Raw genomic sequence first — 26,853 nt, 5'->3', positions numbered from 1 at the left:
CTACTAGGTAGACCCAGATGCTGGAACCCGGAAGAAACTCAGGAGGCGAGGTAGAATCAAGAAGTTTAATGTTAGAGCCGGTCCAGGATCGAAGGGCCAGAGTCAGGGTCCGTGAGCAATCCAACGTAGTCTGAGCCGAGGACGGCGAAACCAACTTGAGACGGAGCGGACGTCGTGGATGATGGAACTGCTGGAGGCGAGATGGAGCACCGAGGACGGTGTAACCAGCTTGAGGCGAGGGGAAACGCCTAGGACGGCGTAACAGGAACGGAGCAAGGAACCAGCGTGACCAGAGAGGAGATGACCGGAGTGAGTACAACGGACTGGCGTAGTATGCTGGGATGGATCTCCTTAAGAAGATCTGCCAGGTGATGAGGAGATGAAGGCCAGCTGGTTCCAATGAGAGAGCAGGGAGGGGGAGGTAGCAGCCGGAGGCACCGTGACACTTTACTAACTAAACTGTGGCGTAAGGGCCCTGTACCAAAGCATCGCCTGTACCTTACAGGTGCATATAACTTGAATTATTCTTTACAGTACATTTACCACACACATGACAATGGTACTTTCCATTTTTATGACATCCCTTGATGTGTTTGTATGAGCCACAAGGAAACTATATGACACACCTGTGCTTAGGGGGTGTTACGATAACCGCATCACCGCGGTGATGAGGTCATCACCGCGGTGATGAGGTCATCACCGCATTACGGCACGATTTCTTTTTTTTTTTTTTGAATTTCTCTTTTGGAAAGTTCTGCATGTGGTGTGTGAATGGAACTATAATAAACACATTAAACACATTCATCTTTGCTGATAATTTACTTTTTCTGCTAGTCCTGTGTTCAGACTTCAAGGGTTTCTGGGGGAAACCTTTTAATCCTGTTCTCCTTCACTCCCTCTACGCTACACACACTCCCTCTACTCACACACGCACGGTTTCAGCAGCACACATCCTCATTCTACAACAGAAATTTCCGTCTTGCGAGGAAATACGACAAATTTACTGCATTCTAATCATTAATTTCCATTGTATTCATTTCCATTACAAGCTGTGTGCGTTCCTGAGTGCACGACACGGCCGCCCGCCAGAGGATTTTGTGTGTGTGTGTGTGTGTGTGGGATGGTGGTGGTGGTGGGGGGGGTTATTACTGTTCTCCTTAACTCTGTAACACCAAACATGAACGCGCACTGTTAGATTTCGATGAATATCACTACATGTTTTGTTTGGGAACTATTTTGTGCAGCGCAACGTTTCGTGTCTGCATAAACAAAGGCGGAGCCTCCTTTCCCCCGCTTTCTTCATGGGTGTCAGGCTTCATGGCTACCGGAAAGGTGACAAAGTGTCTGCAGTCTGTTTATTACTGGGCAATATAATATTCTGAGATGATGTCTGTACCGGAGAGCACAGGTGAAACTCGCATGCAGCTAGAGAGCGGTCCACTGCAGAAGAATCAACACGCACCCCAACACACGTGTGCGCTCCTTCCTCCTAGTCCAACACATGCAGTGCGCTGACACACATGGTCATTCTACAACACCTCTATAGTTGGTTCATTAGTTAGATAGTTAGTTGTTACAGTTATTTAATAATAAAGAATCCCAAAATTTTTTGTTTGGCGGGGGGGATTAACCGTGACACCGCGCCCCCTGCTGGTTCATCACCTCTGTGATCAAAAATCCCACACCGTCACAGCTCTACCTGTGTTCCCCTTAAGGGGCAGCCGCTCCTCTATGACCCTCCACAGCACTGGACAATTTAAAAAGCCACAGCACCCATGCGGGTCGACCCCCGTATGGGTGCATGTGACTAAGACAGGTCAAGAATGGGGTACTCATTGGGGCCTCACCCAACTATAAGGTGAAAAGAGGGTGGGTGGTGGAAAAGTCACCATTTTAACACCAAAATATTTCTTTATTTATCCACCATCTATCCAGTGTTTTTGAACCAATGGGACAGTCTCATCTCCATGTCTCTCTGCCTCAGGTGAGGACACGCCTCGTCTTTTCAGTGAAGGGAGCGTTGGCCAACACAATTATACTGCCTCCAACAATGTGTTTTTATGAGTTGCTCTCCACATATACCGCCCCGCCCCGCCCTCCCTTTTAAATCTGGTCTTCAGTTTGCTGATGGTACCAAGACTCACACCAAATAACAACCCAGACTGGCCACACCTGGATGCTGGCGCAAAAGAGACCTGTGCACAGCAGCAGGGCTCTGCTTGGGTGGGTGGGGGGCGACAACATCCAGCATCAGCAGCAAACACTGCTGTTTGTGTTTGGCAGAGAAGGTCTGAGTAATTCCAACTCTACAACTCTCCTTACAGCAGATGTGATCTTGTTTCTTCTGAGAAGCTTTAAGTAAAAGCATCTGCTCTATGGAAAAAGGCCGATGGACAAACAAAACACACCTGCTCGTGAGGTGAAAGCGACCTTTTTTGCTCCAGGAAAACAGATTTAATCTTTGAGCCTGTAAACGTGCAGCTCTGAGCTCCGCTCCAAAAACAGCCTGGAAACACGCTGAGGCAGCAGATGCCTTCAGAGCCCCTCCCAGGAAAAGGCCTGCAGAAGAATCTGGTTGAGCCGGACCTGGGAGCTGCCAGGAGACCGCACTGTAATCAGCGTGCAGCTCTGCTTCAAATAAACTTCGTGGTTCCGAGCTGCTCTGCTGCTCGCCCACCCTCAGCTGCGGGCTCAGCCCAGTTCTGACCAGAACCGAACCACGAGGAAAAAGGCTGCAGCCTAACGAGAAAATTCTTGGGTTTTCTGGGAAAGCCGAATGTAAAAGTCTGGGTCGCTGCTTCAAACCCAAACCCCAAAGGAAGCAAAGAGAAGGTTCACATTTGATCAAATCATTCTGACCGTCCAGTCAGAACATGGTTCTGAAGCAGCTTGAACTCCTTGTATGGACACTGAACCTGGACTGATGGACGTAAGAAGACTCTCCCACAAGACAATGGAAGTTCCTCAGAGCTGCATCCCTGTCCAAGTTCTGAGCAGCTGCTGAGGGCATTTTTAGAAAACCCAGGAGGGAATAATCTGCCCCCCCAAAACACAGACGGGGAGGGCAGGAAACAAGTCAAAGGAGCCTGATCTTTACTCTATCATTACAATCCAGCGACACCCAGAACTGAGGCTGTTGCGTTCTGGGAACATGTGATGGCGCTCTGTTGAACTTTGAGAGGAGACCCAGGCACTGTCTGGAGCCTCTGCTGGTGGCCGGCGTCCACCGTCCCAGTAGGGTGGTCGGTTTCTTCCACTCCCCACAGTTTGTCCTCGGCAGAGCTGGCGAGCATCTCCCCCATTTTAACCCCTTATCCCCCATCTCTACCATCCCACTCTCTCCCTTTCTCCTATTTTCTTCTGTCCGGTCAAACAAGGAAAGCATACAAACATAATTATTATAAATAAACCTTAGCCTCAAATACAAAAGAGGTTTATACAAATATACTCTCTGTGTGTCTGAAGACCCTTAAACCTCTATTGTCACAGTAAAATCTGTCCACCACAAGAGGCCTTCAACTCTGATCTGCTCGCACAGCCGTCTGACAGGACAAGTTAAAAAATACAAACGTCATCGTCAACATCCTTAGAACTATTTTAGGGAGGTTAGAGCGCCCCCCCCCTCCCCCCCACACACACACATCCTGTTCTCTGGAGAGGCAAACACATCCTCACTAAGAAACAGAGGACTTCTGCTGCCTCTTCTTTCATTTGCATGCTGGAGAGCCCCCCCTCCTGTTTTATACTATTAATATTCTCCTGGATGGGTTTGTTTGAAAAGTACCGACACTTTCCAAAGACTAATACTCTAGATAATATCTTGGAATTTGTATTCATTTCCATAATTCCATTGAAAAAATAACTTTCGTAGAATATAGATCCAGGGTCCACTGTTTAATGGATTTGTTCATTCTTACATAAATGGGGGTTCCAGCTCATAAAACTCACGAAAGCAGGATTTCAGATCATTTGCCATCATGAAACACAGATTTACTCCCTGGTAACAATTTAAGATCAACATCTGCTTGGACCAAAAACCCAAAATTGTTTATGGGAGCATCAGAAAATGACCTCCTTCAGTTCTACAATCATCCACAGGGAAACTGTTTTATTGGAAGCCCCAAGAAGAAAAACCAAAGAAAAACTCATCTGCAATCTGGCAGTTCAACCAAGTTCCCGAAGCTGCAGCCACCCCTCGTCATCAAATACGCATGCTTCTGCACGATGAAGACATGTTTAAAGACTCACTCTGATGAAAATTGAGTTTTTAACATGTTCTCGTTGCATTTTCCTGATGACAGAGGACATAATGCCATTTTTCAGAACTGTACTTTTGGAGTGTAAGTTTTGAATTTTTTCACAATTTGGCTGGTGGTGCGACCTATACTCAGGTTTGACTTGTATGTAATTACTGAAAAAATAAATAGCAACAACCACTAGAGGGCACTGTAGATGTGTGCATCTGTATTTGTTACCATAGAAGAAGAAGCGGCGCTCATTCAAACGCCGTACTTGATGAAGTTGTTCCAAAGCGACACAGAGGATGAAAAATTCCACGGATTTAGTGATTTTAATTAATACAAGAGTTATGGTGACTTGCTAGCTTGCTGTGGTTATCAGAATAATTGTTTATTGTTGTGGTAATAAACAATAATCCTCTGATGTTTTATTCATTCAGCATTAATGTAGGCCTGCACAATATACCGCAAATTTATCGTTATCTCAATATCCAGCTCTGCAATATGCATATCTCAAAAGACGGCAAAAATTAATGCAATAAATTGTAAACCTTAAATGTGCTAAAACAGTCTTATGCAAGCTTGAGGCATTTAACAAAAAGAAATAAATCCCTTTATGCATTTGACCAATCGGATGGATGCCTTCGCGTTGTTGACCAATCGGCTGGAGGCCTATTATGTCTGATGTTTGTCACCTATATCGACATTTGGAGTATAATTTTTAAACTGTTGCAATGAAATGGGAATGATGTTTTTGTTTTTTTTGCTATTGGTTTATGTACCGCAAAATATATCGTTACCGCAACATTAATCACCAAAATCGCGAGTTTTCCTCATATTGTGCAGCCCTACATCAATGTGTTTCGGTAGTGAAGCGTGTAAATATATTTTCCGCCTATTGTTATCTATTCTGTTTTTATGATTTGCAGTTTTAGGTTTGTCTTATTCCTGTATTTTGTTAAATAAATTTCTTCCAACAGTGCGACATCTTAATTACTTTTTTATTCTTTATTATGCTTTGTCTTTGGCTGCTGCAGCTTGTACTCAGAAGCGTCTTAAAATCCAAAGTATATGATATTTCTTTATTCAAATTGCCGTGAATTGAGAGCATAGAAAGTACGCTGGGCGGATCACAAGCTCCCTTCTCCAAGCTCCCAGCAATGAGGAGGGGAAGGGGGCGGAGTTGCTCCACGCTTACAGTCCCGCCCACAACTCGGAGGTGAATTTACAATGATCTGCTGCTGCCCTGCAGAAATTAGGTCCCAGAAAACAGCATAGGCTTTTTGATTTTGCTTAATAAGATGGGAGTGGGAGTCCCTAGAGTCCCACTCCAATCTTCTTTTGATCTGGTGAGGAGTAAGTCTGCCTTTATTTCCCATCATCCATCTGTCTATACTCTCTCCCTCATGTTTACAAACCCTCACAATCCCAACGTGACATTACCGGTGCAACAAAAATGGCGAGCAATATCAGAGCTATCCAGTCGTACAGTTTAAATCCAGATTCCAGCTCAGACGAGGAAAACAAAGAAGTCGTGGATCTATGTGTCTGATGGTGGATGATCAGAAGGGAGCAGAGCAGGGAGCTCATGTCCTACAGCCTAGCAGCTAGGCCACAACCACAATTTTTTTCCAACCGCGTTTTTCGGCTGTTCCTCATTCACAATAATTTGAGTAGAGAAATACTCAGAAATGCAGTTTTAATCTTAATTTTCTGTATACATGTCCTCCATCATGAGAAAAATGTTACAAAAACATGTTAAAAACACCACACACACACAAAAAAAAAAAACATTTTTCATTGTAGTGGATCTTTAAGGGAACCTTCAGAAGAAAGGAATCATCCGAGTTTCGGACCGAGTTTCGGTCATCTCAGACTCCCCCTGCTTTCACGCACAGACATCACACTCACAGCAAATCCAGGAAAGAACCAAGGAGAAGAGTGCCTGGAAAAGTCCCATGGTCCCCACAGAAAGACTAAAGCACATAGAAAAAAGCCAGCTTGACCTCTTATGCATGAGCAATTGCCTGTATATGAGAACTGGACCGAGTGGATGTGATGCCAACCATTTTTCAACCATATGGACGCCGCCACGTTGGAGCCAGATGACGTCAGAAAGCAGTGACTGGTCCGAGACAATTTGAGTTAACGTTTCTATGGCAACCTCCCTCGCCAATCAGGAGTGAGCTTGTTGGAAGGCCACACACATATCACTTGCGTTCGGGAGAATCTGTCAATCCCATGAAACCTCCTACTTTCATTGAGGCGCATGATTGGTCAGTTTATTACTTCAATAACCTGAACTACAGAAAAAAAATACAAAACAATTAAGATTATCTGCACATGTTAAATAGTATCAGAGCAAGAATGGTTGTTCTGCGCAATAGAATGACAGCTGTTTATTTCTCTATAGTCTACGGGAATTTGGCTTCTTGCAGCCAGCAAGCACTTCCTGTTTGGAACACCAGGGGGAGGGGCCACTCAGTCCTGTTCTCATATACAGTCAATGGTATGAACACCAGTCTTTTACTAGCATACATTTACCCAGCAGACATTTTTACAATGCAATGCTTGATCAGATTCACGGTGTGGAATTTTTTTTTGTGGCTCTGTTCTCAGCCTATTCCTCTCTTTGGTCCAGGGAAAGTCCATCTGCATTCACACTGAAGTGAACCGCACCAGAGTTCGTCTGCAAGTGAACAAAAGCTCTTCAGAGGATCAGATGTTTGTTCCAAACCAGAGGTAAGCTTTCTCTGCTGTCAAACTGAGAGGAACCTTAAGGCAGCGTACAAACCGGAGTCTGGGGATGGGGGTGGGGGGGCCTGTTGTGCAGATGAATGGACACGTCTCTTTTCTGCTGCAGGTGAGCACACTGATGGTTGTCACCCACAGAGGAAGTCCACACACAGCTGACAGAGGAACACAGTACAATGGGGGGGCTCTGTCAGCACAGGCTGCAACAATGCTGAACAGCTGACCCTGCAACATACTTTCTGCAGTCGACTTAGAACGAGGTGTGATAAAAGCGGCACCTCTCGCTGAACCCCCCCCACCATGCATGCACACACACTGGCCTCCCCGGCTTTTTGCCGTAGACTTCTGACGGAAACTTTGGGGGAACGTTAAAACTCCTGTGGCCGATTAGAGGCTGGACAGGAGACTGTGAGACCCCCACGGGGAGTGTGTGTGGGGGGGGTGTCCTTTTCATGAAGATCAGGTTCATCTGAACAGTTGTGAGCAGAGCCGTCGCTTCGCTCTGCTGCTCTCAGGTGTTCGGTTTATCAGAAAGAACAGAGGAAAAATGCAGATGAGCTTCTGGTTGGAGCCCAACCTGACCCGACCCCCCCCATGACAATATCTCTTAAAACTACCAACAAACAGAGCACCCCTCCCCCCATCTTCCCTATAATCCCTGAATGGGAATTTAAGAACTGCCCACGCTAGGACGAAAAATTACTAGTGATCCATTTTGCCATGATGGTGGGAAGAAAGAAACCCCCCAAAAACTAAAACATTGTTTCTATTTCCCAGCAAAGGTTTTATGTAAATAAAAGTAAATTAAGCTTCAACTGACCCACGTCTACATAGGAGGCGGTGTAAGTACCATACACATGCGGCCTGCAATAACTGTCCTTTCGACTGAGGATGACATCACGCTACGGTGGCCCCACTTGGACAAACTACGTAGCGTGGAGATCTGCTCGGGCTCTACATATTTTCATTTCTTGTTTCCTTTTATAGCCTAAAGTTCTTTTCCCTCATAAATTGTGTCTGACATTATTCTTTGTAGTGTTTATAGAGATTTTGCCACAACCCACTTTGTAAAAACATCTGTGGCTGTTAGAATGAAGCTGCTGCTCCACACAGAGAACCGAGTCTCTGAGCAGAGCAGCTGGAGTCTCGTAGCTTCGTGTTTGCAGGCAGAGAAGCTGCTTTGTTATAAAGTGCGGTCCGGAGAAGGGTTCGGAACGCTGTCCACTTGGCTGCAAATGCACTTAATAATAATCATAACAATAATAAGACCACCTTTAGAAAATAATCTCGCTCTATGTCGGAGCTCTGTTTGTCACATAATGTGACGTCAGCACTAGTCCCAGGACCCCGAACGGTTGTTGCAGGCCGAACGGTTGTGGCACCTACAGCGGCATTTAACACAAGAGTCCATCCTGTTGGTCAAATGCATAACTGGCTCTGTTTAATTTGGTGAATGCTTTAAGCTACCATAAGAATGTTTTAGTGCGCGTGTTAACATTTAAGGTAACCATTTATCGCAATTCCCGTGTGCCAGTCCTACACTTAACCAACTTCCCCATTCAGCCGCTCTTCTTTTTCTTCACGGCTAAAGACGTGATGTCACAGAATTCCAGGCCGGACACAAACCGCACTTATTCATTGATTCATTTTCAAATAGTTGGCATTTCCGTGAATTACAAAGGACGTCATCCTACCGTCACTACCAGATCCAAGAGGTCAAAGTTCAGCTTGTCCACCCTTCAGCAAGCGTTCAGTGGACCCGCGTTTTGAATGTAGAGTCAATGAACGCACTTCAAAACGTGCACGGCGACAGGTGAACGTGGAAGCCTGACATGCGCCTTTCTATTGGAAGTGGGGGCTTGAACGTGTGTCGCTGAGGCCGGCGTTACACAGGAGGAAGCACATGCTGCTGCATATCCAGCAGGAGGATGTGCAGCGGTGAACTTAATCCATAAAAAAAACATGTCAGTTCCACGTTTCTACTTATCTAATCGTCTGTCCCCTTGTGTGTCTTCCATGGAGGGATAAATATGTACGAGCAGATCAAAAGCTGCACTGTGAGCTACAGTCATATCATCATCATCATCATCATCATCATCATCACAGATGGCCCTCCATCAGGACATTTAACCCTTTCATTCCGTCATTCCACTGTTTTTTTGCTTTTTGGATACTGACCACATAAAGATGGTGAACAACTCTGGTCATTTGACCAAATATGGTTTTTAAAGCCCCCCACTCATCCCAACACCACCTGATACTGCAAAACGCCCCCTTGTGTCAAACCAGGGTGACTTCATCCATCTCTCCTCCAGTGTCTGCATGCATCATGGCCCCCACTTCAGTCAGGAGGGGGGGGGGGCTGTGCTCGCCACATTCATCTTTCTCCTGCCTCTCCCGCGGAACGTGAAGGATTAGTTGGGTCTTTGTTCCACACTGACCTACATGTACACCCTCCACCCCCCCTCACCAGCCCCTGTCCTCAACGCCATATGGCCAAAGATTACTAAAGCCCCATTTCAGTAGATCCACCCCCACCCCCATGTACATTAATCTGAAGACAAAGCTCAGCACAATGACCATAACGAGTGGTTCTGTCATGACTGAGGTTCTGGGGTTGTTTGGGGGCATTTAAGCAACAATAACATGCCATAAACCCCCACCGCCCACTCATGACCTTATTAACTGAATCAGGTGTGCCAGAATGTGGAAGATACCATTTTACGTTGGAGTGCTTAGAATATTCAAGCACATTCCATGGTTCTCCAGAACCTTCAGACACCACAGACAGAACGCCTCCATTTTTATTCTGAAACTATTAGAACTGTGCTGGGGGGGGGGCAGCAGCTCCACAGACGCCCCCATCTTCCCCCCAGATGTGGTGCTGCTCCAGCTTCAACAGGTTCTTCACAACTGGACCACTGGAGGAGGAGCTCTACCAGGTCTGAGGAATCCTGATCGTTGGCAGCTGAGGTCAGAACTGCAGCAGAACCTGGATTCAGCATGTTCCCATTTCTGGTCTGAATCCACGGTTCACTTTTTCATTCGGCTTCTGAATGCAGGAAACTCTGCATGCTGGTGCACAGGTCCGTGGTTCTGAAAGCCAGAACCAGCGTTCAGAATCCATAAGCAGGTACAAGAGTCAGAACTGAAGTGTCTAGACCAGGAGTCTTTAGCCTGAGACTCCAGAAAACCAAACGCCGGCTTGTAGTTTGGTTTAATTTGGTTTATGGTTCAGGTTTGTCATTTAGATTTTAACTCTAAATATACTATCAGAGTGGTTTATTTATTTAAATAAACCTAAAACACATATTCTCAATTCAGCTGTACAAGTTCTTAATGTATAGAATTGCATTTAAACGTACAGATTTTTTTAATAACCAATGTCACTTTGATAAAAAAAAAACATGTTTAATTGGCTTCCACGTATTTTTAATGCAAATAAATCTGCTGCAGCTGGAGCATCTGTTGTCACACAGGATGCATTTTATTTTGAAAGGAACTTGTATTTGCTGCTGTCAAAAGTAAAATAGATTGAAATAGTTTTGGAGAAATATGACACTATAATAATTTCATTATTGTACATATTTAAAATCTACACTTTATAATTGAATGGTCTCAAAATCCTATATAAGCAGTAAAGTGGGACTCTGTGGCTCTCTCTGGCCCAGTTGGCTATTTTAGTGTTAAAGGTTTCAGACTCCTGCTCTGCATATTAACAGTGAAATAAGAACTAGACTGAGCAACGCTGTCCTACTGGCGTTCCAAACAGGAAGTACTCGCTGGTTCCAAAAAAAAAACTTCTATAGAGAAATAAACAGCTGTTGCTCAGTCATTCTATGTTCTAACATATTTTTCCCGTGGCGCAAGTTATCCAAGTTATAAACAGACCAATCAGATGCCTCAATTAAAGTAGACGGGCTGGCATCGGACGTTCGACGAGTTTGACAGATTCTCCGCTTTAAGTGGAAGGGGTGTGGCCTTCTGACATGCTCACTCCTGATTGGAGAGAGTGGTTGCCAAACAAATGTGGACCGACCTACTGAGGACGTCTGGTTCCAACGTGGCGACGGACATGTCGCGGAAAAATGGCGACAGAATTGACGTAAATTGGTTCGGAACCGGAGGCGAGGCATTTTCTATGGGTGACGTCACACGCCATTCGTCCAGTTTCCACTCAATCGATCAGGTGCGGAAGGCCAGCCGGGCTCAGCAGAATCTGCCCATCAAATGTTTTGACTGTTTGACGTGAGACCGCCTACTTTTATCGAGGCATCTGATTGGTCAGTGTATAACTTGGATGACTTGCACTAAAATCGGTTGAAAAAAGATCCAGAATGCTTCTTCTGACCAATACAATGACTGAGCAACAGCTGTTTATATCCCTATGAGGGTCAATGGGATTCTGGCTTCTTGGAACCAGCGGGTACTTCCTGTTTGGAATGTGGCGTGAGTGGGGGTGGGGGTCACTCAGTCCAGTACTTATATACAGTCACTGATCCAGAACTGAAATGTTTCCTTTTCTAACTCCATGTGTTTTAGCTTAGTCGTTTGTTTTTCCCTCCTGGGTTTTAATTTAGTTTTAAACTAAGTTATATTTTCTGTTTAAATGGTAAATATTGGATCCTCCTTGTCTTGATAAAAGAACCTCTGAAGAACTGTGGTTCCAGTAGGGTTCTGTCAGGTTCTAACGCTGCTGTGGTAAAGGTTTGGGCTTCTACTCTACAGCTCTGGTTCTTCATTGGGCCTCAGCTGTTTGGACCAGAACTTACAACAAACGCAGCAGCAGGATTCTGACCCGATCAGAGTGGACCGATCGGTTCGGTTCTTCCAGTTCCTTTGGATGTGTGGTACTGAGACCAGTACTGGTTCTGACAAATGGGAAACCAAGAACTTATCCTGCAAACTGGACCAAGTCTTTTTGCTGACTCGGGGGGATTGTGCACTAAAAGCTCCGTGCGCGCACAGCTCTGAGTGTGTGCGCGTTTCCGTGCGCGACAGTCTGCAGAAGTACTCCACAGAAGTGCGGACGTGTGCCCTGAACGCATCACGGTAAAGCCACAGGTCCGGTAAATGTAAAGAAGAAGTACCTGAACGCCCCCGTCTAGAACCAGGCTCCGTCTCACTGTGGTTGTTGCCCCCCCCCCCCAGCTCACGCGCCTCTTCTCACTTTAACGACCCTTTAGAAGCACGAAGCTGCATTAACGTCCGGCTCGGAAAAACCGCCTACTCACACGTGCTGGAGAAACTATCTTCCAACGCCGGTCATTGGAGCTGCGCCGCCGCCGTTTTCCTCTGCAGGTAAGAAGTCATCCCGCGCGCTCCTGGTCACTCATCCCCGCGCGGCCCGGCTCTCCTCAACGGGAGGGGGTGGAGCCCTGATCGTAGCCAGCCAGGCTCCTCCCCCTGTCAGCACAGACGGCAGATCCCAGACAGTTGAGAGCAGATCGCAGACATTTAGATGTAAGCAGATTGACCGAGAGAAAAAAACACTCCACGCCCCTAAAGGGTTCAATGATCACACGAGAAACTTAAATATTAAATCAATAAAAATCACAATCTCCTAATAAAGTTACCATCTGTAAATACGTAAAAATACTTTTGCCATTCATAAACATCAAGAACTCTTCGATGACACTGGAGCGCCATCTGCAGGACAAACACAGATCGAAGACTGTAAGAATGGAAAAAAGTTCAGAAACAAACATTTTAAAATTGTGTTGTTGTTCTTTTTAAAATTCAAAATGTTTTAAAATCTTGTTGTAAATTACCACCAAAAATTTTTGTTGTATGAAAGTAAGCAGTGTCTATTTCAGGGGTCACCAAACACATTTATTTAAAATTAAAACTTGAAAGTACCAAATTTACAACAAAAGGGTCACATGTTAAATTGTGAGGAAAAGTTGTAATTCTACGAGATTTAAAGTCGTAAATTGACTTTTCTTGTGGCCTTAATTGCCTTCTCGGTCGTTAAAAACAATGGGAATATTTCAAGTTTTTCTTTAATGTATTACTTCCAATTAGCAGACCTCTATTTTAAATTATTTTCTCTTATACCAAATATTCTGTTTGAACTAATGTAGTAGACCTGGGCATGTGTGCCCTGCCTTCACCCAACAGTAGGACAGGGAACTGTTTCATTCTTTGATTTGTTTGAGGAAAGCGTCTTTACAACTATGTTGAATATTACACTGAGGCGTGTTTATTTCATTGACGGTAAGGCTTTATTTAAAAAAAAAAAAAAAAAAAAAAAAAGAGGTTTCCATCCTGACTTCCGCCTGCGGTCTGTCGCCACCTGCTGGTCTCGTCGGGTACTGCAGAATCCGCGGGGCGCCATGTTGGCCTGAGCTCAGACAGCAGTGAAGCGGATTACCGGATGGTCCGGAGCCTGTAACCGGGACCCGAGAGCGCCACTGCCGGCCCCACATGGTTGAGCAGTTACCGGCGGACCTCCTAGGGCAGAGCGGACCGCGGCGGGCGGTTCCGGCTGTGTTGGAGCCATGACTTCGTTGACTCAGAGAGGTTCGGGCCTCGTGCAGAGGCGGACCGAAGCTTCGCGCAGTGCCGCAGACAAAGAGCGCTCGTTGGCCGAGGAGGATGAACACGCGACCGAGTGCGCGGACGCGCGGGACGACACTGGAGACTCCAAAGAAGCCCGGCTGACCTTGATGGAGGAGGTGCTGTTGCTGGGGCTAAAGGACCGAGAGGTAAACAGGCTACGAACCGCACACGAGCCTGTCTGCCTTGAACGGCGACCAGCCGCCGAAGGCGGGAGACGAGAAGACATAGAGGTGGCAAAAGAGTTGGGAAAACTCTTGTGGTCACGTGTCTTTTTCTTTTTAAAGTTCTGTTGTTATTGTGATTTTGACCGGATGTGACGACATCCAACTCCTTGCGTTAGGAACATGGACAACAGGCGGTGGTTAAAGAGGCGTGTCATGTTTTGGCCACGCCCACTGTAATGTCAGCGTCACAATTTTAGCAACTTGTTGTTCAGCATGAGGAATTTCCCCGCAGGAACATTTTTAGCGAGCAGGTCAGGAGGTGGAACAGGCGATGAGGCACATTTCTGATGAACTCCTGCCGCTCTGCAGAAAATATGTTTGAGAAAACAGCACAGATTTTTGGCTATGCTTTGACGGGGCCTCTAGCGGCTCATGCACTCTTGTTTTTTTTCTCAGCCTCGTCGAAGTAGCTCCTCTTTGCTCGCTGCTGTTTTCAGCTGCAGCTCTCCGAGAACAACGGAAGCGCAAGAGAGCTGTGAAAAGAAACTCTTGTTTCCCCCCAAAATAGTCTAAAATTGGAGTTAATCGATTAATCGTCCAGCCCTAAGCGATGTAAACATTCTGGTTGATTAATGACCGTTCTAATTTTTTGTGTCAACACAACCGGACCATCAGAAATCAGCCTTTAGAAAGGTAGAGGAAAGAGACCAGAACCCTGTGGAACTCCAGTGAGAGCTGGGATTCATTCTTCTGATGTCATCTGAGCTTTAGATGTCTCATTTTTGCTGACTTGAGGTTTTTCCAGCTCCAGACTGTAGAGTTTCAGGTTGGCCCCGCCCGCCTCCAGAGCAGGAAGTCAGCTTGTGTCTTCTTGTTGCAGGGCTACACCTCCTTCTGGAACGACTGCATCTCGTCGGGCCTGCGGGGCTGCATGCTGATCGAGCTGGCTCTGAGGGGACGCCTCCAGTTGGAAGCCTGTGGCATGAGACGGAAAGGCCTCCTGGCCCGGAAGGTAGGGCTGTCTGTTGGCGAGCGTCTCCCGGTGTTGCAGTCGGGGCCGGGGCGTCATGACTTATCTCATGTCTCATCTCTGTTCTGCAGCAGAGCTGTAGTCTAAGAAGGTTTTAGCACCCTTATCCCCCCTTCTGATCGACCGGCTCATGTTTCCGCTCTTTCATCCAAACTCGTCGGAAGGAATGTTTTGATCCCGAAACATTCCAAAGCACGAGTGGATGTGACCAGGAAGTGATGGTCTGTTCGTCTCCTCAGGTGATCTGCAAGTCCGACGCTCCGACAGGCGACGTCCTCCTGGACGAGGCCTTGAAGCACATCAAGGACACTCAGCCTGCGGAGACGGTGCAGAGCTGGATCGAGCTGCTGAGTGGTGAGCCCCCCCCCCCCCCCCCCCCCCCCCCCCCCCACCAGAGAGAACATGATTCAAATCTGCAGCTTTTCAATCTCAAAGACCCTTAGAGACGTCTTGTGTCTGGAAGTGTGCACCTGTTCGCTGCGAGTCAATGATCAGACAGTCAGGAGTCATTTCAGACACTTTATTTGAAATAAAAGAAACCAATCAGTGCAGCACGATATGAACAATTAGGCCTACGGCGCTCTGATGGATGCGTACGTTCGAGAAACTAATGTAGTGTTTGTGAGAGAAGCTAGCTTTCTATTATAAGAATAGCGTGTCATGGACTTAAAGTCAAATTCTGTTTTTCCAATATTAGTCCATTTTCTACTTCAGTTAAATCTTTACACTTGTTGATGAAGCTGGAGCGCAGTCATCGTCTATAACGGTCCTTCATTCCGGGCGTTCTCGCTTTTGTATCAACGTCCTGTGAACACAAGAGCACAGTCAGGTTAGCAGCTACCGGACCAGAACAACTGGTGGTTCTGAAAGTCAAAGGGGAGAATGCAAAGCCGATCGCACAACCGTCTGCACAACTCCACTACCAGCACAGCTTCTTGGCGTTTGTAAACCTTGACACAGGTGTTCAATAGAGATATTCAGTCAGTAATCAGAACTGCCCTCAGGTGTAATATAGTCTTTAGTTATGCAGCTAGAAAACCTTTTAGAAAATCTGTCTCAAACTGTTTCAGACGACAACAATCTTTTTCGGGGTTTTTAGTAATTTTTTGTTCAAATACGTTTTACATAGTGGTGCACGTTAATAAGACCAAGAGTAACCTCATCTCAGACCAGACCTTTGGTTTCTTTCTGACAGAAAAACAAATGATCCACATGCAACTAACTCTTTCTTTCTCAAATTATGTCAATAAAAAGCGTCCTGTAAGGGCGTTATCTAGGCTACATCACTAACTTCATGTACGTGCAGCAAAAAAACACGGACAGCACCTTCCTGCTCTGCATTTGCAAACTTTATTCATCATGTCAGGGAAAATATTACATACCAAGAAACAAAATCCATCAGAGTTGATCTGAATGGGGTCCCAAGCCCACGCTCTCCCGGAGTTGAGATCAAAGGGCCCCTTGCAGTAAAGCCTAACCCCGTAAGTGCTTAGAACACGATTGTAGCAGTGGTTAGTCCAGAACTGAACCTCTCCTGAGGCTAAACGAATTCAACGAGACTTCAAATCAATCTGAAAAGCTCCACCGTTTATAAGTCTTAAAGTCCCACCAAGATCATCTATAAATTTGTTCCCAGTGGTCTTTTAATTAGGATTTTGCCGTTTTTGGCCAAAATCACAAAACCTCTCATTTTATTGGACATAGTTTCTGCAGAGCGACAGGTATCCCTCAGAAATCCTTTGCTAATTTGTGGGCGGGACTGTTGGCACAGAGCAAGCCCGCCCCCACTTGACATCCATTTGTTTATACTCTCTTCTGCTAGCTTATACGGCTCCTCATACTCCCAGCCTAACATTAACGGTTCTACCGGTTGGAGCTATCCAGCCGTACCGTTTTTAGCCAGATACCCGTTCAGAGACGTACAAAGATGAACATGGATCTGGAGTCCTCTACAAGTGGATGCCTCAAGCTAGATTCACGGTGGCTGTGTTGACTCGCGTTTAAGCGTCCACTTTCAATGAGAGGTCTATGTAAAGGCTGGAGTTCATGCGTCGCTACGATAGTTTTCTAGTCTGACGGCGGGCTCTACGGAACGGTTGTTCATTGAATGTATGCTGAAAGTTCAACTTGAAGTCTTGGCCGCTTAAAATTGACGACGCTGAATTATGTCCAGTCAGGGACTCGGATTTGGTAGTGACGGTTGTGTAGTGTCCAACCGCTGTAGACATGATCACGAAGGAGAAACGAGAAGTTTGTATATCAGAACAGAGCTGTGAACGAAAAAGCCTGGAGCAAGATTTGCGAGATTTGCAACGCTTCAACATTTGGCATTAAGCCTCATCCCACTGTAGGTGGCAAACATGGGCTAGTAAACAGTTAATAAACCAAAGAAATGGCATCTTTCCCAAGGACACTTCGACACATGGGCGTGCAAAGCGGGAATCAAACCTGCAATCTTACGATCATGGGTCGACCGCCCTGCCGCTGCACCACGGCCGCCACTGAAGAAGAAGAGTACCCCCTCCCTGCTCGTCTGGTGTGAACACCATGAGCTGAATGTGTGTTCATGAATGCGTTAGAGTTAACAAATGGCCAGTGTGTAGGCACCATCGGAATTTTTCATCTGCTCCTGATTCACACTGATTTGAATACCCAGAAATGTAATATCTATCCTAATTTTCCTTAAACATGCCCTCCATCAGAGAACATGTTAAAAACACTAAGAACACAATTTTCATCAGAGTGGGTCTTTCAAAGTAGATCAAATACATTGTACACACAGTACACAGAGGATAAAACGCTGCGTGTTAACTGGGTTAGGCGGCATGGATCAGTTACTGAGCCGTACTCCGTGTGGTTTCGGTCAGGGTGACCTGAAATTGTCTCTTTTGTACAGGAGAGACGTGGAACCCGTTGAAGCTACACTACCAGCTGAGAAACGTCCGTGAGCGTCTGGCCAAGAACCTGGTGGAGAAAGGCGTACTCACCACAGAGAAGCAGAACTTCCTGCTCTTCGACATGACCACGCACCCGCTCACCAACGGCAACATCAAGCAGCGCCTCATCAAGAAGGTCCAGGAGGCGGTTCTAGACAAGTGGGTCAATGACCCCAACCGCATGGACAAGCGCCTGCTTGCGCTTATTTTCTTGGCCCACTCGTCGGATGTTCTGGAAAACGCCTTTGCCCCGCTGCTGGACGACCAGTATGAGCTGGCCATGAAGAGGGTGAGGCAGCTGCTGGAGCTGCAGCCCGAAGGCGAGAGCGCCAAGCCCAACGCCAACGAGCTGCTCTGGGCCGTGATCGCCGCCTTCACCAAGTGAGCCTCGGCGCCACGGCGGTTCTGACGGTCTGCAGCCGCCTCTTATATTAGGATGCGACCGACACTCACACCCACCTGGATGTTTTCTCTTTCTGCATCGTTCCTCTTCTGTTTCTGGGCCTAACTTTCCGATCTGCCATAACTTAAACTCACAGAGGGGGGGCACAGATCAGTGTCCTGGCTGCCCCCATACCAGTGCCTTTTAGTTTCAAAAGATCAGTCTTCACTGAGCACGTGCAACTGCGTCTGTCCCCACAGCAGCTTAACCAATCAGGTAGGCCCGGCTGAGGCGTAAGGTTTGCTGACGGGGCATGTTTCTGCACTTCCCTTTGAAAATCACCCAAAAATCTTCAGGAGATCCAGTTTAAGGAGATGTTTGTTAGTCATGAAAGTCTGCAGCAGACCGTTTAGAAATGGTTTGCAGAGTCGGGTTCTGATTTTCTAAAATCGCGCTTTCGTTAGATCGATTCACAAGTGAATTGGATTCCATTCAATATTAATTCCTTTTTTCGGATTTCCATTCCTAAACCGACGTTGCTTGATTCTATTTTCTGAACTTGTGCTTTAAACTTGACGTTGCATTTTTGCACGGTTTCTACAAGGGCCCATCGACATTAAAGCTAGCCATGCGGCATCTCACGCACCGAGATAAGACCCTCCATCAGGCTCCCGAGCACCGATGCTCCTGTCAGGCTCTAATGTAGCACAACTTAAACCAAAATGTTCTTTCCAAAAGTAGAAGTGAGCGCCTGTAACCTGCGGGCGAAGGGGGCAGTGAGTATCTGGACCGGGGAGGCTCTGCTAGGGCCAGAAACCAACCAGAGGGTCCCTGCCAGCCCTGTCCAGACTTTTCTCACACTTCTCTCCACGGAGCCCATTTTCTTACGCTGGGGAGGGAAGCGGCACGCTCCTTAAGACATAGACGACTCCTCGTTGCTCTGAACGGACCCATAGGGGGCGCTGTCGGAGCAGGAACCCGTCCACGGATGGGAGAACCGAGCCAGACTTCCTCAGCCGGAATGAAGGGAATCTTTCATGTTCTACCTGCATTATTTTTGTAATTCATGATGAAATATATGTTTTGATGGAATATCAAAATGCTCCATTAATGTTTGTTGAATAAACCAGAATTAAGTGAAAACAAAATCACTTTATGAACACTTTTTTAACAACGTCTGATGAAGCAAAGGTGCCGCCTAGATCTCTGCTGTCTCTAAAAACTATGCAGGTTGACCAACACTTAGGCTAAATGCAGGATCGGTGTATTTGCCGAAATCGGCAGAAATACATGGGAAAGTATTTCTGCAAAACCCATTCGTGCGAACTCCAGAGTGCGAACTCTAGAGGGGGCATCGGACCGCAGTCCGGCAGCTCTGTGTGAGCAAACTGCCCGGTTACAGAGAACCGGGTCTCCGAGCAGAGGAGCGGCTTCGGGATGTCGTGTGTGTTTTTGGATGCAAAATGCATGAAAACTGCAAACAATCATGAATTTGTGTTCAGAAAAAAAGGGCTGATGTTATTTGCATCCATTTCCTCATCTGGGTCTGTGCCGCCAACAAAAGAATTCAGCACTGGTCGCACGCATTTAGAAAGCTATGTGCGAAGAGTCACTTTAAAAAAATGATATAATAAGAACAAAAGCACGCTCAGAAGATCATCTCGTGGATGCTAACCTCGGCCATGTTTGCTTACAACAGAACTTTGCTACTTCTCTTTCTAGGCCCGTTTCCGGTCTTTTAGGTGGTCCTGGTCATGTCCGAATGATTTATGCCGACCAAAAGTGTGGCGTATGTAGACGTTTGTTATAATCGGATAAAGTTTTCCTAGGCCCATTGACACAGTTTAATTCTAGTCTGATCTTTAAACCGTTCAAAGACATTTTGCACGTGGAACCGCAGCTACTGTTAGTCTTGGATCACGGTAGATTACAGATCAGGGAAGAACCTGGATCCGTGTGATCATGGATGGAGGCAGACTTCTAATCTGGGTAGATCAGGATACATCCTGGATCCTGTCTAAATCCTGGAGTAGATTCTCTGACAGACTCCCTTAATAGAAACTGAATAGGTTCATTGGAGGTGACCTGTATGCAGCACTGGAGGGGCTGGAAATTCATACTCATTTCTTGGTCATTAGCAGTAAATTCTTATGTATAAAAATAATAAATGTAATGTCTGACTCAGCAATTATTTATCTACATTAGTTTGCAAAGTTTTTTTATTACTGTATATTTTACATAGAATTTTAAAAAAAGGAACCTCATTACTAAAAAATAGTGTTTGTGAAACAATTTCTCAGCTTAATGACAATATTTCTACATTTATTAGAAAAATATTTCAATTTTGTAGATCTGAACATTTTTTTCCCCGTTTTTCTCAGCAGCATTTTAGATTTCCTAAAGTTTTACCTTCTCCATTTAGCTTCAGTGTGACACCTTGTGGCTTTCAGCAGAGAGAGAAAGAAGTAAACTCCTTGGATGTAGTAAACGGCTTTCTAATCGGTTGCCATCTGATCAGATCTCTGTTTAATTGACACAAACGTGATTACGCACCTCAGACTTTCTCATTTGATTCCTTTGACCTTCAGCTCTTCTCGTACTCGGCTCAGATAAGCAGGATCGGGGTATCCGTAGCTATAAACACAGAAATCAGAGTTTCCTTTGAGCGTTGGTGAAGGTCTAGAAAGAGCTTGAAGAACAGCTTTTCAGACGACAAGAAGATATCCAGAGTCTGAACTGATCAGACAAAAAGATCAAACATGATTAAATGTTGCAAAGCTCACTGAGAAGGTCCTCCGTGCTTGGACGTCTTATGATGGATGTCGTTCCATGTGACCACATTGCTCCTGCCGCTGGTGGTGGAGCGCCCAATGGTGAAGATGAGCCTCTGGTCAAAGGCCCGCTGCAGCAGCTTCAGGATGGCTTGGCCCTCGGGGGAGTCTGGCAGGTATGCTGTCCGTGACACACCTTGATACGGCTGACCTGGGTTTGGGTGTTCCTCCTGCAAAAACACCAGGTTCAATTGACTGTTGGTTTTAGAGATCCTTTATTCTTGTGGTTTTTATAGAATATGACATTAGCAAAACCCCTGCTTTTCAAAATGTCTGGGCGGCTGGCTAGCCGGCACACAGAGCTGCTGCCGCAGACCCAGCGAGTTAAGATATGCATGGAAGTTCAGGAAGACAACCCTTGCATTGATCAGCCATATTGGATATGGATTCTACCCACTGAAGACGTCAAGGCCTCAAAGCTGGGTCCCAGATTGGTTAACACGATGCGTCAATCTCGCCAAACTTCAGATTTCTTAATTGAACTCTCGACGCGCTGAGTCTGACATCCAAATTGCACCGGGATCCTAAAAGCACGCTGCTGCAGGACCGACGCGCCACAGGACCTCAGATTCTGTACATTGACTTAGCATTGAAACAGGACGCCCTTGACGTTTAAATTGCGTTCATTGTGAATGCAGAATGAGGCAAAGGAAAGCAGTAACATTTGGGGAACCGGTGGGGAATAGCCCTTCAATAGTGTTTCATCCAATAGAGGATGAGGGGATCTTACCTTCTGAATGCCATCTGGGATGTAGTACTTGATGACTATAGTTTTATATTTCTCATATCCCTGTAAAGGTATTGGATCTTTACTGATGTCCATATAACCTCCGTCAGGTTGTGTCCCCTTTAGGACACCATAGAGCTCCCCACAGACGGGACAAACTTTTTTATAGCTGAAAGCTTGTTTGAGACAGTCTTTGCAGAAGGAATGCTTGCATCGCAGCTGTTCTGTGTCTTTGGCTGCCATCGGCTCCATGCAGATGGGACACATCTCCTCTGAACGTTGTCTGGGGGAAGAATTAGACAATCTGCCACTCGCTGGGACAGGTTCTGAGCCCCTCCTGCTGCGTGGACTTGGGTGCAGAAACTTATCTAGTTTGGCAACATGACTGTAAGGTCCGATCACAGTCACCGGCTTGGTCTTCTTAAAGAGCAGGAGAGGAAAGCGCTGCTTCAGCTCAGATAAATCCCTTGAGCCCAGATCCAGATTCATCCGCTTAAGATCAGAAGCTGTCCTCTGGTAAAAGGTGATAAATCTCTGTCTCACAAAGTTCTGTTCCCAGCTGCTCACAGCTGAGCCTTGGAGATGTTTGAACATCACCTGGGTGGTGCCGTTACGCTCCGGCCCAGTTTTCAGATCAAAATTCTCACCCAGGATTCTCTCCAGTTTTTCTTTGCACTTAGATTCCACGTACTCCAGTACAATCAAACGCACAACCACAGGTGGAGTTTCTGGAAGATCATTCTTCTCAACAAGTTTTTGCGGACTCTTTAGAGGATAATGCTTCTCAACAAGTTTTTGCGGACTCTTTAGAGGATAATGCTTCTCAACAAGTTTTTGCGGACTCTCTGCAAGATAATGCTTCTCAACAAGTTTTTGCGGACTCTTTAGAGGATAATGCTTCTCAACAAGTTTTTGCGGACTCTCTGGAAGATAATGCTTCTCAACAAGTTTTTCCAAGTCTTTAAAAGTTCCCGTCACCACACAAAAGGCATCTCCTTTCTTCAATATACGAATCCTTGGCGGCTTGGGGTCCTTCAGCAAAGACTGTGGGACAGTGAGGTGGATGTCTGTGATCTGCAACACAAAGACAGAACAAGCTGACTCATCTGTAGCCACCAAATGACACACTTTTGTGAAAAATCAGATCCCAAAATCCCCATCATCATCATCATCATCATCATCATCAGTGAATCAAAGAACAACAGAGGAAGTTGGATCAGCAAAGTTTGAGGATGCAGCAATCAAGTCCACCAGGGACCAGACTTGGACGCTGTTCCATAACATCTCCATTTTACCGCTGTTTATTTTTCTCTTAACAGATTTGTATATGATATTGTCCATATCTTTTTTTCCTTTGTGAATTAACAGGATAGTTTTGAGAAAATTGTATGTTGAGGTTATTAACGAGCTCGCACATCCGAATTAAAACAAAGATGGGAAATAAAGGCGAACCCAAACAAAGGCTTTTGCTAAATTTAGCAGGTTTTCCTATTTTAACCCTATTTTAGCCATTTACCCCTATCTCAGTAGCATTATGCAAAATGTCCTTAAAGGGTCTCTATCATGTTTTTCTTAATCCTCTTAGAGTAAACTATATCGCTTGCCTTGCAAAAGTATTTGGCCCTCTTGAAGTTTTCAACCTTTCGCCACATTTCAGGCTTCAAACATGAGATATAAAACTGTTGTTTAATGTGAAGAATCAACAAGTCACAGGGTGTTGGTCAAATCCCAGCTGGGACCTTCTCCACGTGCCCAAAAACATGTTTCATAGGTTAATTACAGATTCAAAATAGTTCCTTAGGAGTTAACAGTGTTGTCAGATTTTCCTGCCCAACTGGGCAGATTAAATTCTGATTTTGTGGGCAGAAATGTCTTTGGGTGGGTGGCTGTAGTGTGTCGTTCATTTAGTGTTCAGATCTGACATAAAGCTGCACTGAAAAGACACAACGTGAGGCAAGCAGGCAGACAACTGTGTGTGTGGCATACGTGTAAGATCATTTGCTTTCTGAATCCACATACAGTACATTTTTGGAGGGATTATTTTCTGTTGGTGTTGCACAAAACTTCCTGTTTCTACACAATTACAAAAACAACAAATAGCCTACTTTTTGGAGTAATCGCAATTATTTAATTTAATTCTAAAAGTTTTATTAACACTTGGAAACATTTTCAATTGTAAAAAGAGGTTTTTAAACACTAAACCACACTTTAATGCTTTTTGCAAGGAGATTTGCTCATATTTTTGGATTTGGATTTGACCCTTCGATCATTATAAGAAGCTATACCAGAACCTCTAGTACCGGTATTTACACATTTGTGTGTTGTTCTTGATGTTTGATTGAAAGAGCGGCAAATGAGCTCACGTTTCTTCTTTGGTGTTTGATAAAGAACCTGTTTTTAATGTTTTGCTCTGACTGACTGGAAAAATGGTGGATGAATTACCATAAGAAATGTCTGAAAAAATACTTTCAATCAGGTATTAATTAATGGACAACTAATTAATGCTAATTATCATTGATTGACTTTTTGGGCGGTTCTTTTGGAGGGTCTGGTAGCTTTTAGATGACTTTTGGACTGGAAACTGGACTCGATCTAGATGCATGTTTGTGTATTACTGTGTGTAGGTGAGTGTGTGTATTTATGTGTGTGAAGGCGAGTGTGTGTTTGTGTATTATTGTGTGTGAAGGTGAGAGTGTGGTTGTCTATTACTGTGTGTGAAAACGTGTGTGTTTGTGTATTACTGTGTGTGAAGGCGTGTGTGTGTTTGTGTATTACTGTGTGTGAAAACGTGTGTGTGTTTGTGTATTACTGTGTGTGAAGGCATATGTGTGTTTGTGTATTAATGTGTGTGAAGGTGAGTGTGTGTATTTGTGTATTACTGTGTGTGAAGGCGAGTGTGTGGTTGTGTATTCCTGTGTGTGAAGGTGAGAGTGTGGTTGTGTATTACTGTGTGTGTGTTTGTCTATTACTGTGTGTGAAAACGTGTGCGTGTTTGTGTATTACTGTGTGTGAAGGCATATGTGTGTTTGTGTATTAATGTGTGTGAAAGTGAGTGTGTGTATTTGTGTATTACTGGGTGTGAAGGCGAGTGTGTGTTTGTGTATTACTGTATGTAAAGGCGAGTGTGTGTTTGTGTATCACTGTATGTAAAGGCGAGTGTGTGGTTGTGTATTCCTGTGTGTGAAGGTGAGAGTGTGGTTGTGTATTACTGTGTGTGTTTGTCTATTACTGTGTGTGAAAACGTGTGTGTGTTTGTGTATTACTGTGTGTGAAGGCATATGTGTGTTTGTGTATTAATGTGTGTGAAGGTGAGTGTGTGTATTTGTGTATTACTGTGTGTGAAGGCGAGTGTGTGGTTGTGTATTCCTGTGTGTGAAAGTGTGTGTGTATTTGTGTATTTCTGGGTCCCTCGGTCACCCTGATCAGGAACAAGCGGGTAAATAGATGACGTCATACGGCTCGCTATGTGGATTTCCCCGCATGTTCGAGCCACGCTTTCGCAGATTTCCCAAAGTTGCTTCCCGCGCAAACACCGGCAGAACGTGACCTAAAACGACGCGTCACGGTGACTGTTCGCGCGTGTATCAGCTGTGAAGCTCACCTCCACCCCGCTCGGTTCGTGTGGTTCTGGTTCGGTGGTTCTGGTTTTGTAGGCCATCGAACAGCGTTCCTCCAGAAACTCTGACGGAGATCCGCGGTTGCTTTCACTTTCACTAACCTGCAATTCCTCATGTATGGCAAGCCGCTAAGGCCACAAATGTCATGAAATGGCAATTAAGAATTGTTTTAAATTCGGCGGTTTTTACTGCTCTAAATGTAGAAAGCCAATAACAAAATAACAAAAATAAAACAATAAGTACAAAGATCCCTCGTTTATTGTCTGGGATACATTCCATACATGACACGTGAGAGGTGAAATCCGTAGAAATGATTTAATGCTGTAAAACTCTTTTCTCTCTTTTTAAACTCTCAAAGTTCAAACCTTCATTTAAAGAAGAAGTCCAGTGTCATAGAATGAATACAATAATCTGATCGTTATCGTAGATTTGTGTAAATATTTTGCGTAAACTTGGTTTTATTTGAATCTTCCTTCTCCGTAAAATATTTGAAGTTGGTAAAAACCGACAAAGTGGAGACTAATAAAGAGGCCAACTTCAGTCTCACCCAAGTTTCAAGGTGTAATGATACATAAAACAAAATAAAATGTTACAATCGTCCTAAAATTGGTATTTCGTAAATATAATAATCCTGAATTCACCATAGGCAACGTTGTTAGCAGTGTATTTGTTAGAGTCAGTCGCTGCATATTATGCAAAGTAAGGATGGTACGTGGAGACGACTGTTGTATTAAATCCATATTTTGAGGGCAAATGTCTGCTAAAAAGCAGCTTTCTTTCTCTTTGAAATCAAAGGCTCATCCTCGGTTTCTTCACTGGCTCCTTTCTCCTCAAAGAAACTTTCCAGAGACTTTTGTCATCAGCTTTTGTCATCATCAGAGCTGAGCAAAGGGCTTTTATTTGAGCGGCCATGCAGAGCAGCTGCTTCCGATGTATTTAAGACACTTTATGGAGGCCAACAATTTGGCGTTGGTCTGTCGTGGTGGACAGGATCTTGTTTTACTGACAAAACTTTAATTCAGAATCAGAAAATAACCGGGGTGTAACCATTAACAATTAATTGATACATTGATTGGTCCTGCAATTCAACCAGATCGATCTGTCTGAGGCAAGTTAGTAATGGAATCGACCAATACCATTATGAAATCATTTTGAAATTAAATAAACATGGTAGGTTTATTTGACTCTATGTAGCGCCTGCATGTAGACTTGACTTCTTCCAGCTCAGGTCAAACATGTTTGACTGACTCACTTGTTTGCAGTGAGTCTAAAGTTCTGCTGCACAGACTCATCCAAACAGAAAGTTATTGAACCCTCGCAAACTGCTTTAAAGAGATGCGATCTCATCTGCATTTTGTCTGAAAAAGACACAGCTGTTTCATAACTCTGTCAAACTGAAGATTAAATTACGTTGAGATCAAAGTAGTGTCTTCATCCACTGTCCGTTTCTGCGGTTGCTGCAGTGTCGGCGTTTGTCCAGCAGAGGCCGCTGGAGCTCCACGCTCTGACGTGTCAGCGCGGCCAATGACGTAAGCAGCGGCAGTGGTCGCAGAAAAAAGGAATAAAAGCTCAAAAAACTTACATTTTTAGAATTTGATTAAAATGGCAATATT

At 45.1% G+C, this 26,853-nt stretch overlaps 3 protein-coding genes across 4 annotated transcripts in view; 1 reads left to right on the top strand and 2 right to left on the bottom strand.

The window, feature by feature from the left end:
- Window positions 1-12,694, bottom strand: part of pdzd2 (PDZ domain containing 2) — a 44,607-nt gene extending 31,913 nt beyond the window's left edge. Inside the window, exon 1 of one of the 2 annotated variants that reach the window (XR_002290919.2) lies at window positions 12,227-12,694. The gene's annotated coding sequence lies outside the window, so the exon portion shown is untranslated. The remainder of the gene's footprint in view (window positions 1-12,226) is intronic. The other variant, XM_011479699.3, reaches the window with a different exon arrangement.
- Window positions 12,695-13,279: 585 nt separating this feature from the next.
- On the top strand, window positions 13,280-19,216 carry golph3 (golgi phosphoprotein 3). The gene is made up of 4 exons (XM_023958823.1): window positions 13,280-13,699; window positions 14,598-14,729; window positions 14,987-15,101; window positions 17,644-19,216. Exons 1-4 carry the CDS (start codon window positions 13,493-13,495, stop codon window positions 18,066-18,068), a joined length of 879 nt encoding a protein of 292 aa, XP_023814591.1. The 5' UTR covers window positions 13,280-13,492; the 3' UTR covers window positions 18,069-19,216.
- LOC101166230 lies at window positions 15,253-25,455 on the bottom strand. The gene is made up of 5 exons (XM_011479700.3): window positions 25,225-25,455; window positions 21,627-22,697; window positions 20,849-21,066; window positions 20,619-20,699; window positions 15,253-15,552 (listed from the first exon to the last, which is right to left on the bottom strand). The coding sequence occupies exons 1-4, from the start codon at window positions 25,279-25,281 to the stop codon at window positions 20,630-20,632; spliced, it is 1,416 nt and encodes a 471-aa protein (XP_011478002.1). The 5' UTR covers window positions 25,282-25,455; the 3' UTR covers window positions 15,253-15,552; window positions 20,619-20,629.
- Between the last annotated feature and the right edge of the window lie 1,398 nt (window positions 25,456-26,853).

This window comes from Oryzias latipes, chromosome 9 (assembly GCF_002234675.1).
Source record: "Oryzias latipes chromosome 9, ASM223467v1".
NCBI classification, from domain to species: domain Eukaryota; kingdom Metazoa; phylum Chordata; class Actinopteri; order Beloniformes; family Adrianichthyidae; genus Oryzias; species Oryzias latipes.
Note: the sequence above shows the minus strand (reverse complement) of the source record. Positions and strands in the feature narration are given on the sequence as shown.

Coding starts and splice junctions, on each gene's coding strand:
- golph3 (XM_023958823.1), top strand. CDS start 13,493: ATGACTTCGTTGACTCAGAGAGGTTCGGGCCTCGTGCAGAGGCGGACC. Junction 13,700..14,597: donor TGGGGCTAAAGGACCGAGAG/GTAAACAGGCTA, acceptor TTCTTGTTGCAG/GGCTACACCTCCTTCTGGAA. Junction 14,730..14,986: donor AAGGCCTCCTGGCCCGGAAG/GTAGGGCTGTCT, acceptor TCGTCTCCTCAG/GTGATCTGCAAGTCCGACGC.
- LOC101166230 (XM_011479700.3), bottom strand. CDS start 25,281: ATGGCCTACAAAACCAGAACCACCGAACCAGAACCACACGAACCGAGC. Junction 22,698..25,224: donor ACGAACCGAGCGGGGTGGAG/GTGAGCTTCACA, acceptor TTTGTGTTGCAG/ATCACAGACATCCACCTCAC. Junction 20,700..20,848: donor AAGCACGGAGGACCTTCTCA/GTGAGCTTTGCA, acceptor CTGTGTTTATAG/CTACGGATACCCCGATCCTG.